Raw genomic sequence first — 13,609 nt, 5'->3', positions numbered from 1 at the left:
AAGCTACATAGTCTGGAAAATCTTTCAATGAACTCCAGCAGCCACAAAGGGACTTATTTGTCTCATGAACTTGTCTTTGGAATTTGACCTATTTTAACTCCACTCCTCTGAGATATCAAATTTGTCAAAGTCAGTCAGTAAGTTTACGGGAAAAGGAGAAGGAAATGGGACTGGATTGGGGGACAAAGACTGCAACTTATCGTTAAGGTTTTAGTCATTATATTATAAAAAGATAAAGCAAATAGGACCCCCCAGAATTGTCAAAGTCAAGTTTACTCACCTGACTTTAGCAACACATTCTCTAAATAGGAACAAAAATACAAACAACGAGAATCAAAGTAAATGTACAGGTGAAGCCACTAGGATAGGGGTCACAGTTGGTGACGTGTCAGAGCTGGCATGTACGGCTGGGGAGAGGATATTGAGCACATCTCCTCCCTATTCAGTGACATCAGATCAGTTGCTTGAAATTGGCCAAAGTAGAAATATTGACACCAAGGAAAATGGGAACCAACACAAATCAGGGCTCTTTTTTGGAGGGAAAGTGTATCAGAGAGTCAGGTAACAGTTTACCGATCTCCCACTAGTGACAGCTCTCTAAATGCGTTAAGTCAGAGAGCAGTTTTCACTGAAAAGTCTCTGCTTTTGATTTTTTATTAACAAAGGGCTTACTTATACTCTTTAGTAATATTTATCTTATTGATTGATTCATCAATCATTCGTTCATTTATTTATTCAACCAGTATCTCTCTTTATTAGGCATTTTATCTGTCAAAGAGGCACATACAGACTCAGAAGACAGTCTCTTCTTCACAGAATCTTCAAGTTAACTGTGCAGCTAAATAAGTTACAAATCGCTTTACCACAGGCACCCCGTAAGTTTCATGACATTAATAAAAAGCGTTATTATTTCTGGACAACAAATGAAGAAGTGATTAATTTCTTCAGTGCAAAGGAGAATCATTTGTATTTGAGTCCTTGATACTCAACAAAATAAATCTGCTTCAATATCTCATATGATCATCACACGTCAACCCCCCATGGTAGGAAGACAAGGATACGTTTCTCTCTCTACTTTTTCAAATAAAGAAGCTGAAAGTCAAAGGCTGAGTGAAGTGCAGAGTAGTTGCGGAATCCAGGTCTTTTGATGTTTAGTCGGGGAACTTTCTACTAGACAGGAGCCCCCCCCCCCTTTTCCGCGGGAGATGTGTTCCAAGCCCCCAGCGAAGCCTGAATCCATGGATAGCACCTAACCCTGTACATAGTGTTTTTTCCTATACATCTATACCTATGATAAAGTCTAATTTACAAATTAGACACAGTAAGAGATTAACTACAATAACTGATAATAAAGTTGGCTTTGGGGCCATTATTAAGTAAAATAAGCGTTACTTGAACACAGGCACTGCGATACCCTGACAGTCGACCTCATAACAGAGTTGGCTACTAAGTGACTAACGGTGGGTAGGGGAGCATATCAGTGTGGATACGCTGGACAAAGGGTGACTCACGGCCCTGGCAGGATAGAGCAGGATGGGGCAGGACGGCTGAAGATTTCTTCACACTACTCTGAATGGCCTGCATTTTTCAACTTATGAATTGTTTCTTTCTGGAATTTTCCACGTAATATTTTTGAACTGTGTTGACCTCCAGTAGCTGAAACTGTGGAAAGCAAAACCATGGATAAAGGCAGACTATATGGCTTGCTGTGTACCTCGAGAAATGACATGTTTATTTTTCTTTTTAAACCTTAAATATCTGAGATATCTGGGCTCAGACATATATAATTAATTCTTACATTTTAAACGAATGTATAATTTTAAAATTATATTTTATCTTCTAATACAGCATATTAGTCATACTGTTTCTATTTCATCAAGACAGGAAAGCATATAATAAAGGCTTGAAGATTAAATGTCAAAGCAGTTTGAGAAAATAAATACATTACCTCTTCTAGCATTTTCGAGAGACGTATAAATATTAATTTTGGTCAACATCTGGGAAAACAGAGTCAAGAAGTAGCATAATGCACTCTGCAGGAGTGAGAAACTTGTTATCAATATTGGGAAGAGAATTTGAATATTTTGGACTTGCTGCCCTCTAGTCATTGCAGTTCTCTCTGAATAGTCGACTATCAAATGTTCATTTTAAGTCATAATAAATTTCTTGTCCTAAATAAAAATAGTTTTAAATTAGTAAGCAAAACCTCCAGCAAGTCCTGTATTTTATCGCTGTGTATAGTACAGAATTCCATTTAAATTGTGCTGTTCGTCCCAACGTTTTTACAAAGTATTCTGGACAGCCTTCTTGTTCCCTAATGCGGAGCTGTTATCTTCTGAACCACTTTCTTAGAAAATATGACACAATTTTACAAAATACAATAAATTGAGAGCTTGAGAAACAAATTACTTTAAATCTGCTTGCTACCAGATATTAAATTAATAAAGTAGAGCTCTATGGAAGGTGGCAGCTGTGTGTCCCTCCAGTTTTGAGGGCTCCTGCTGGTTTTGGAAGGATTCAAGGTGAATAGCTCTGATTTCCTAAAATAGTTGGGAAAAGGTCTCTGTCAGGAGCTGATGGAAGAGGAATGTGTGCAGGATTGTTTGAGGCCATCCTGTGGAAAGGGGTCTGCAGAGTTTGTGGTGGTTGTCTGGCAGAACGACATAAAGATGCAGGGTGTAGAGGACGACTCGGTCTTTTTCTGGCCTGCAGTGGCTCAGATTCAGACCAGGAGAAAAGACTGTGTCTGTGTGTCGGAGCTGAAGTAGGATTTCCGTGAATTATAGTGACAGAGAGAAGAAAGAAAAAAAACAAAACATATAGGCAGTCTTTAATATAAGCCGACCTGTTTTTTGTTTTGCTTTAACAAAAGCTTGCTCTAATTCAGTTTTTTGGAATTGGATCTTTCCCTTTAAAGGGAGTGTTATACCTGGTAGTTATTTCTAGGTGAACCCACCAAAGCTTTGCTAAATCTTCGTCATTTTCTCCTCCTGGACTGCCACGCTCCCTCTGTCCTGTGTGTCACTTTCTTTGTCACTCATGCTGGAAACTCTGTGGCTTCATTTGCATCCCAGCTGTTTTCATCCACTGCTGCATCCCCAGTCTCGAGGTATCGTTGCGCAGGGTGCACAGCTCAAATACTGTAGTGTTCTTGTGAGTGGAATCCTATAATCATGCTACTCAAGCAACTGTCTGTGCTTCCACAATCTCAAATGCATGTGTGGTGACAATCCAGGCTGAAATCGCACTCTGTTATTTTGCTTAGTCAAATTATAAGGTATGAATTTTTCTCTAAGCCTTATTACATAAAATATGGATGGCAATCACAGACCTAAAATTATTCCTCAGTATTAAAATAATAGCTTAGGATTCATTTGCTGCGAATGCTATAAACTTTTATGCAATTTTAGACTCTTATCCAAATCAGTTGTTTTTAAATTAAATAATTGTATCCTCCTTTGGCAGAGAGATATTTGGTGGGTTCAATCTATAATTCTTGGGTAATTACAAGTAATGATGCCAATTGTGGTAATCCCTATATTATGTTGAAGAAACTACTCATTTTCAAGCAACAATTTTAGGTATTAAGTTAAATGGCGTATTGTATTGCTTTTGTATTAATTAGCATTGGTATTGGAGAGATAGTAATAAATACTTACCCGCCCCCCATCTAAAATGAGCTTGTTATCCTGTGTTGCAGTGGTTCTTTTAAATTACGGTTTGCTTAGCTAATTTTTGCAAGCAAGCTCACTTAAGTTCCTTAATAAGTGGAGGAATCTACGTTATGCATAAAAAAGACATATTTAGCAAGGACAGAAAGGATAACAAGGCGATAATGAAAATGAGTCTGATATGATTTTATAATGTTAATAGTAAGTATTTTTTAGTTTATCTTTTATGTGTGCTGAATATACCAGTGATACTCAAGCCCTGTAACCTTATAGGGCGGGTCAGTCCTCGTTCTAGGAGCTGCATTCGGATGGTCCATACTACACGAGCGGAACCTCAGATTCCCACTCTGAAAGCTTAAACACGAGCTGACACTAACCGAGCTTTTGTTCACCTTGCAGATCATGGAAGCTTAATACATTTATTCTCTGTGCTTGGGTTTTTAAGTACTTTAACTTTGCAATTTCAGCCTTGTGAATAACTTGTGTGTCCATGTTGGCAGCTGATGAATTGATAAAAAATGAATCTCTGGACCAGAGCGAGCTGCCAGCCTGTCTACATTTTGAGCCCTAAGTTAATTTACATTTAAAAGATCTTCTTCACAACTGTTGGTTGGCTTTATAAATACAAACAAAATGTAAGGATTTTTAAAGTAATACAAAATATATATATGTTTAGGGGCTGGCCCCATGGCTGAGTGGTTAAAGTTCACGGGTTTGGATCCCAGGCCTGGACCTAGACTGCTCATCAGCCATGCTGTGGTGGTGACCCACATAGAAAATAGAGGAAGCTGGGCACCAATGTTAGCTCAGGGCTAATCTTCCTCAGCAAAAAAAGGAGGAAGATTGGCAATAGATGTTAGCTCAAAGCAAATCTTCCTCAACAACAACAACAAAAAAAGCATATTTAAAATTTTTTGGAAAGAACTCTTGGAACAAATAAATATAAATATAATAAATATAAATATAAAGTATATTTATATGTTCATAAATATAAATATAAAAATAAATATAAATAGTAGGTATTATTCTTATCTTTCATTAGAACTTGGAAAAGTCTTTAGGGTAGAAACCTAATATATTACGCTGATGAACATTTTTCTAAGATTTCTAATTCATAAGGCATAAGATATATTTTTGTGAGTCATTTTTATTCTCTTGGTAAAGTAGGTATATGTACACAGGGTCACTGTGCGGCACAGCTCTGACCCAAAGGGCAGCATTTCCATTGTACTACAGCTTGAAGGCACCCCTTGGAGTCATGCAGTGGGGAGCCCTATATGTTTGACATGAATGCCCAACTCATTAAAAATTTTTTTTTTTTTACTGAAGCGAATGGATACTGTTTCCTTGGTGGCTCTTAGCATTACTGTAAACTCATTTAGAAGCTTGTGGCTACTTTATTTACATAAAACAGGCAATAGTGTATCTGTGGGTATCTTTATTAATCAAAATACCGGGAACATCCTGTTATGAATAACAAAGTGCTTCATGTTAACATATGGGTCAAGGTGAACTGAAACCCCTTGATATGCTGCTGTCTGCTGCCACTGCTGCTGCCACTGCCACTGATACAAGCACTTTCTGATATCTGTGAAATAACAGTAATTGTTATCATTATAAGTTAATAACAGTAGCAGTTACTCTCTGCCAGGCACTGTTCTGTTTCATGTGATTAATTTAATCCTCACAATAACTCCGTAATATTATTGCTTCATTTTATAGATGGGGAAACTGAGGAATGGAAAGAAACAGTAGCCTGACAGGTGTCACAAGGCTAGTGAGCCGGTGGAGCGAGGCTGGGAACCCCAGCAATCTGGCTCTAGAGCCCTCTCCCAATTTTTACAATATAACTCCTCCCAAGAGTACTGAGTTTAGATATTTTTCCTTTTTAAGTTAATTTAAATGAAGACCTTAATGATCTGCCCGACTAATTTAAAAACGCTCTGGGTTCTAAACAGCTAAATCAATGCTGTGTATCAGTATTTATGACAACTGAGGCGGTGCCATCATTTACACCTTGAAATTACAAAATGCCTTTCTTGTAGCTCACCCCTCCCCCAGTGCCCATTCCCCATGTTTGCTTTCAAATGTCAACTTAAAATGCTTAGCAAATGAAGAGAAGCATAGGTATGTGAGCTGCGTGTTGACACACTGAAAAATAAATATAGTTTACCCAAAAATTGTAGGAGAAAGAACCTGTTTAGGAAATGGAATAATTTAAATGTTTGGAGTCACATAGTTTAGCTCAGAGACTACACGTCATATTCAGTCTCATGGTATGCTTTGATCATATTTTGGGATTTTCCATATTTTGATAAATATGACCTGCTAATACCTCTGAGCCAGAATATCTGGTTGCAGACATTGGTGAAGTTAACCTAGAGTGCTCTCAATCTGACCAACCCTCATTATGGGTTTTTTGCATTAAATTATTAGTTGATAATAGATTATGCCTGTTTATATGTTTATTTATTACGCTTAAGGCATCTACTTTATGATTTAGTTCTTTATAAAAGTTTCTGCACAACCTCCATGCAGTGAGCTTTTGTTCAAGGCACAAGCTGTAGGTTACCAAGTCTCTGGAATCATGTAGGATAGTGGGGTAGATTGGTGTGCAAAGACAGACGTGCAGACTTCCCTCATTTCTTCCTCATTGGCGACTTCCCCGGGCTCTGACCCCGCACTGGGCTCTCTGGCCTGATTTGCAGGCCGGTGGAAGATAGAGACAGACATAGATGAACTGGAGCGCGCAGTGTAATGCCCGCTGTCTTGGGGTGGTAGACTCACCTATGTGAGTTGAATGATGATGGTGACCAGGATTCTCGGTGTGAACAAGGAGGGAAAGGTATCCAGACGGAGGTCACTGTCTGCAAAGGCAGAAGGAGGTTTGATTCTGTAGGAACCTGCGTGGATTTTGGGAAGAAGGTGGACCGGGGACATCTCACCAAGCAGGCCTGAATCTGATTCTTTCCTTAGAAGCATTTCATGCTCAGAACATGCAAAGAAAACGTCTGTGCTTTGGGAAGATTTACCTGGAGGAGTGAGAAGGAGGCCCTGGTGAGAGTGAGAGACACAGGAGGAACTTGGAGCAGGAGAAACTGCATCGTGGTTGACTGGACGTGGGGAGAGAGGCGCAGTGGCTACCTGGGGGCCTGGCTTGGGCTTAGAAAGCTGTTCAGATTTCCAGCTAAGTTAAGGCATTAGAGGAACTGGTGCAAGTTTGGGGAAGGAAAATCACAATTTTGTTTTTATTATGTGTAAAATTAGAGATGATGACAGGATATCTAGATGGACATGTGAGGGCACTTAACCCAGTATGTCGTGATTTTTGTTCACCATTCCCGTCTCACCTGCAGACTGTGAGCTCAAGAAGGATCCCTTGCCTTGTTCATCTGTTTATCCACACGCTTTTTTATATCTCTCAGCATGTTCTAAAAGCTCAAAAAGTTTGTAGGATGAATGGATCAGGATAGAGTAAGTAAATAAATGAACATATAGTTGGAACATAAGGAAAAAATTATATAAAGTGGCAAAAGCCCATGAAATACATAAGGAATTCAGCAGATAGTTTTCAGCACAGGAATCTAATATTTATTTCTAAAAACCCCATCCTTTGGAAGATGCAATGCTTCACTGAGAAAACTTTTACTAGATTCAACATATGCATGACTTAAAACGGAAATTTGTATTAATGAATTTAAACTTTTTTCAATAGCATCCTTCATCTTTTAATTTTATGGATTATTAAAGTAATTTTAGAGAATATAGCCTGATTGAAAATGCATTTCATCCCAATAATAGTTAATTCTGTTTTGTCAAATTTTATCCCACTATCCATTTCAAAATTATTTCTCCTCCCAGAGTGCTTACTTAAATATTTTTCTTAGCTAAATGTAAGTGTAACCACATCCCACAGTAAGTAAATTTATTCATAATTTAATAATTATGTATTGTTTATTCTCTCAGTAATTTCAGGGAGGTGAGGGTAAGTACCTGCCTTAGGAATATTGTGATTTTTGTTGAGAATATAATTAATGAAATACTCATATGTAAAAGCCACTTAAATCCTAATAAGTCCTCCATTAATGCTTAATATTTGCTAGCTAAATGTATCTAGATCCAATAATATACAATAAAAAGTAATGACTTTTCATTAAAACATTTCATTAAAAATTCATAGTCAATGAATATCTTTTGTATGCCGGGGTTGTCCAACGTAGTAGGAGTGTGTGGATAGATCCTCTGCCCTTGACTGTTTTATGGTCCAGTGAAATATCTCTCAAATTTGCTGGCTTAGGAATGCCATGGGAGTCTTAGTTGGAAATAAGAGGGCTCCAGTCTCAACTCCAGAGATTTTAATTCCATAGGTCTCAATAGCTCCTAGGAGTAAGCATTTCAAGACGTCTCATTTGGTTTGGAGATTTTAATAAGGGAAAGAGTGATTTTCTGAAGTAACCTACAATGCACTATAAACCAGGATGGACTATGTTAAGTCTGATAGCTACAAGGTCTACCTCATTACTAGGGGCAGAATAAAAAAGGAGAAATTTATAAGATGCACTGGAAAAGCGTCATCTCTCCTAAAAAGCAAAAGTCATGATTTCATTGTTGCATGAAGTTATTCTTGTGTTTGTAAAAGCTGATTAACTCATTTATCCATGTAACGTGTAAACTATTTTATTCATTTTCACAAAATGGACATCTTTAGATAGTCATATATACAGTCAATTATTTTCCATTTAAAAAGTATAGAAATTGTCACATATCTGTTAAAATACAGCAAAAATGGTTTCATTTCTCATTTCCTCTTTCTGAAGCATGCAGGACCATGAAAATTCTGCATTAGCTTTGTAATTGTTCAAGTAAATGGGCCAATGAACGGTAAAGCTATCTTATGAGTCTCTAAAGACAAACTACTCAAAATCATGAAAGTCTTTGTTCTTCGACAAGAAGCAGAACTGCACAGAAAACGTGACAACAGACAAATGAGACCCTCCCGAACAGGAGTTTGATGACTGTGGCTATATAAGTGTTAACAGTTAATAAGTCAAAAGCAGCATTTCATTTTCTCAATAGATATGTTAAACCTCATATCCAGAAAAGAAATAGATTTCTTAAGCATTGAATTTGGTTATTATTAAAGATTCAAAGCAAATGGTCGTGACTTGGAAATTGGGGTAATGATCTAAGTGAAAAGTAGAAAAAAGTGGAGTAAGGCAAATGGCGTTTAAACAAACACTGTATGTCTGTGTCAGCCGGAAGAGTCGCGCGTACCCTTGTGACTCCCGGAATTGAAGGTCACTTTAATAGATTTCAAGAATTGTTGGATGCTAAAGCTGGAAGAGACCTTAGTCAACGTTTATTCTAAAAAGTCTCATTTTATGAATTAGACTAGAGATTAATGACTTGTCCAAGGTCATGTTAAGGTCTTGGTAACAGCAGATTCTAGTTAGACGCTTAAGGATACCTCAGTCTCCAGTTAGCTCAAAAAGAAATAGAGAGATAAAAATTATCTAAAGGATCTGAGTTGTAAACTGTTGGTTCTTGATCATTCAGGGAAATAATATGCTTTCTACTTAGATTCAAATTGCAAGAAAATCGACAGTTTTCTCCTTTATGTTTTCTCATTTGTATTATCACTGTCATAGATTAACTTCTTACTTGATTTCCTTTTGAAATTAATGATTAGGGTTGTTGGTAAATAACTGGAAAATACTGCTTTTTGCAGCTGGATGAAGAAACCTCGATGTGGTGTACCTGACCAGACAAGAGGTAGCTCGAAATTTAATATTCGTCGAAAGCGATATGCATTAACAGGACAGAAGTGGCAGCACAAACACATCACTTACAGGTATAAGAACTAATAACGCATTACCGTTTCTTCCATTTTTTCACAACTGTTTATTTTGACATTTTGTTTTGATATCTTTTGCACGTTGACTAGGTGGTGACCTATAGTGATAAAATGTTAACATTAGGAACCAAAAACTGCAATTGAGGAGAGAATACGTTATCCGTTTGAGGGCCTTGTAGACATTCCTTGAAACACCGGTCTCTTTTGTCGACTAATTCTTCCAGCTTCTTGAAGGAATGCCAGTATTCTGAGCGACTGTCAGATGAGTGTTCTAACACATTGCATTCTTTAACAAGTGTTCATAATCTAAAAAGTAATCAAATAATAAAGTCTACAAATAATTGTCATTTAGACAAAATGTCTTCAAACCTACTAATTAACTTTTAGTATCAGTCCAACCATTTTACTTTCTATCTTTTTGGCAACAATGCAAATGAATCATCCTTTCTTCTTTTGTCTTCGATGAAGGATGCCCAAGAGATGCAAGTGTCTTCCAACCTGGAGAGACAGTTGCTGCTAATGGAGGTGTTCATATTTATTCATTAATTCATTGAACAACTGTTTATAGAGTCCCATTTTGAACAAAGAACAGTGCTAGGCACTGGGGATATAGCAATAAATAAAACATGGGGCGTCATTTATCCTCATGGAATTTACAGTCATTCGGAGACGTTGAACAATCATATAAATGTGATGCCTGTTACGAAAGGGAAGGAACAAGATGTGAGAGAAATATACACCGGGATCATCCAACCCACTCTAGAAAAGCAGGGAAGCTCTCCCCAAAGAAATGACCTTTCAGCTAAGACCCACAGGAAGACAAAGAACTTGTTAGACCAAAGGCCAGGGAGAAGATGGGTGCTCTCAGGGAGAGGGTGGGTTGTAAAGAACCATCACTGTCGAAATACATGAATAGAGGAAAGAAATTTATTATTCTTATTCTTTGTATGAATAACCTTTCATATATGCTCAAAGATAAAATTAAGAACTCAGTGTATTGACCTTTTATCTCTATATCTGGAATGTGCCACATGAACTTGGTTGTTTGGGGAATACTTTTCACTGTTTTTTTTGTCTTCTTATACTAATCCTCCCAGATAGCATGTTCCTAGATTATTGATTTATGAAACTTATTTCAACTATTTCTGTAAATAAGAGAAATCTAAGAGGAAGCAGTTTTAGGCCAAGCCTATGGAGTTGGTATTGACGGTCATTTAAATTTGTTCACAAGTTTTTTTACTTCACAAGCTTGTTTTGCCGTCTCTGCAATCCACACTTCTAAAATACAGCTAAGCAAGTATGACGTCAATAAATTAATATGGAAGACAGTTTGTATTTTCCCAATAACTGGGAATACCCATGTCTCTTATTCAGTAAGCCCTCTTTTTATGAGTGAATTAGTTAGCAAATAGTGCTTATTGAGCAGAAAAATTGGATAGACCTTGAAAAGTATTCCTAGACTTTGGTGAAGAACGACGGAAAGAAATTCCTTTTCTGGCCAGATGGCAATGTAAATGCTGTAAACCACTCTCCTGATTGAAGAAAAATCTGGATAAGAGACATTAATAAATTAAAGTAAAGAAATTAAAATATATCTAGAGGTGAAACAAAAGGAAAGAATCTATAAAACCCAAGAGTTAAGGGAAGGCAGGAAGTTTAGGAAGTATGTGAGCTTGCAGGTCAAGTGTAGACACACTGAACTGTCTTGAAAGTAATCTGGAGTGTTAAAGAGAAGCTCTGTATGAGCACCTTGATACATACAAGGACCTTTGACATCATTTTATGATAACTAGGAATGAAAGCAAAGGAGGACACTTCCTTATCCAGAAAAATGGCATTTGTTAAAATGGAAACCACAGCTTTATTTTATATTTCACATATAATAAATGTGAAGTATTGAAAAAAATCCTTGAGCAACAGCGACAACAAAAAATATCTGCTGCCTCTCCTTCTATTCGACAACATTGCATAACTGCTTATAGTCGCAAGGAAGTAAAAGATATAAAGGTATGTAAAGAAAGAAAACTTTCGTTAGTCACAGTTTATATTACTTTCTATATAGAAAACCCAGAATAAACTATAAATAATCTTTTAGAATAATTTGTAGAACTAATAAAAGAATATAGCCAGCTTTTTAAAAAGATTGGTAGATTTTAGTTTTTTTAGAGAAATTTTAGGTTTACAGAAAAGTTGAGCAGATAATACAGGTAATCCCAGTATACTGCCCCCTACATATGTACACACGCACATAATTTCTCATATTATTAAGATCTTGCATTAGTGTGACATATTTGTTACAATTGCTGAGCCAGTAATTGACATGTTATTACTGACTAAAGTCCAGGTTACACTAGGACTTTACACTGTAAAACACACACTGTATCTTTGTGTTACAGTTTTACGGGTTTTGATGAACGCGTAATGTTATGTAGCATTACAGCGTCATACAGAATAGTTTCACTGCCCTAAATATCTTGTGTTACAACTATTCATCCTCCTTCTCCTCCCACAAAACCCCTGGAAACTACTGATTGTTTTAGTGCTTCTATAGTTTTCCTTTTCTGGAACGTCGTATAGTTGGAATTGTACACTATGCAGCCATTTCAGACTTCCTCCTTTCACTTGGCAATGTGCATTTAAGGTTCCTCCATGTCTTTTCGTGACTTGATAGGTCATCTCTTTTTATTATTAAATACTATTCCATTGTATAGATGTGCCACAGTTTTTTTACCCATTTACTTGAAGACTTCTTGGTTGCTTCCAGTTTCTGGCAATTGCAAATAAGGCTGGTATAAACATTCATGGGCAGGTTTTGTGTGGACATAAATTTTCAACTCATTTGGATAAATACCTGGGAGTATAATTGCTAAGCATATGGTAGGACTGTGGTTAGCTTTTAAGAAACTGCCAAACTATCTTCAAAGTGGCTATACCATTTTGTGTGACCACCAGCAATGAGTGAAAGTTCCTATTACGCTACAGTCTCACCAGCATTTGGTGTTGTCAGTTGTAACCGTTCTAATAGACGTGCAGTGGTGTCTTATTCTTGTTTTAATTTGAAATTCCCTAATGACATACGATGCCAAGCAAGTTTTTGTATGTTTATTTGCCATCTGTATATCTTCTTTAGTGGGTGGTCTGTTTAGATCTTTTGACTAACTTTTAATTGAGTAGCTATTTTCAGAATTCTTTGTATATTTTGGATACAGGTCTTTTATCAGATATGTTCTCAGATATATTCTTCCAGTCTGTGGCTTGTCTTTTCATTCTCTTTACAGTGTCTTTTGCAAAGCAGAAGTCTTAATTTTAATAAAGTCCAACTTATCAATTATTTTCTTTGTTATGCTTTTGGCGTTGTATAAAAAAAATCATTGACAAACCTAAGGTCACTTAGATTTTCTCCTATGTTATAGTCTAAAAGTATAATAGTTTTTACACTTAGGTCTTTGATCCATTTCGAGTTGGTTTTTGTGAAAGGTGTAAAATCAGAGTCTAGATTCATTTTTGTGCGTGTGGATGTCCAGCTATTCCAGCACCACTTGTTGAAAAGATCATCCTTTATCCATTGCTTTTACTCTTTTGTCAAAGGTCAGTCGATTATATGTGTGGGTCAATTTCTGGGCTCTTTATTCTGTTTCATTGATCTATGTGTCTGACTTTTTTTCTACATAGAGAATCATGTCACCTGAAAACAAAGACGGTTGTATTTTTCCCTTCCCAATCTGTATATATTTTATTTCCTTTTCTTGTCTTATTACATTAGCTCAGCTTTCAGTACAATATTGAAAAGGAGTGCTGAGAGCAGACATCATTGCCTTTTCCCAGTCTTTGGGGGAAAAACATCTAGTTCCTCACCATTAAGTATGGTGTTAAGCTATAGGCTTTTTTCTAGATGTTTGTCAAGTCGAGGAAGTTCCCTCTATTTCCTGTTTGCTGAAAGTTTTTATTATGAATGCGTGTTGGATTTTTTAAATGCTTTTTCTGCATATATCTATATGAATATATGATTTTTCTTCTTTAACCTTTTAATGTGATGGATTACATTAATTGATTTGCAAATGTTGAACCAGCCTTTCATGAGTGG

The 13,609-nt window shown here is 36.7% G+C and overlaps 1 protein-coding gene across 1 annotated transcript in view; it reads left to right on the top strand.

The window, feature by feature from the left end:
* The window catches only part of MMP16 (matrix metallopeptidase 16), a 289,314-nt gene that overhangs the window by 135,931 nt on the left and 139,774 nt on the right, over window positions 1–13,609 (top strand). Inside the window, exon 3 of the mRNA XM_046642690.1 lies at window positions 9,400–9,522. Coding sequence (XP_046498646.1) covers window positions 9,400–9,522 — 123 coding nt within the window. The remainder of the gene's footprint in view (window positions 1–9,399; window positions 9,523–13,609) is intronic.

This window comes from Equus quagga, chromosome 16 (assembly GCF_021613505.1).
Source record: "Equus quagga isolate Etosha38 chromosome 16, UCLA_HA_Equagga_1.0, whole genome shotgun sequence".
NCBI classification, from domain to species: Eukaryota; Metazoa; Chordata; class Mammalia; order Perissodactyla; family Equidae; genus Equus; species Equus quagga.
This window is presented reverse-complemented; position numbering and strand designations above follow the sequence as displayed.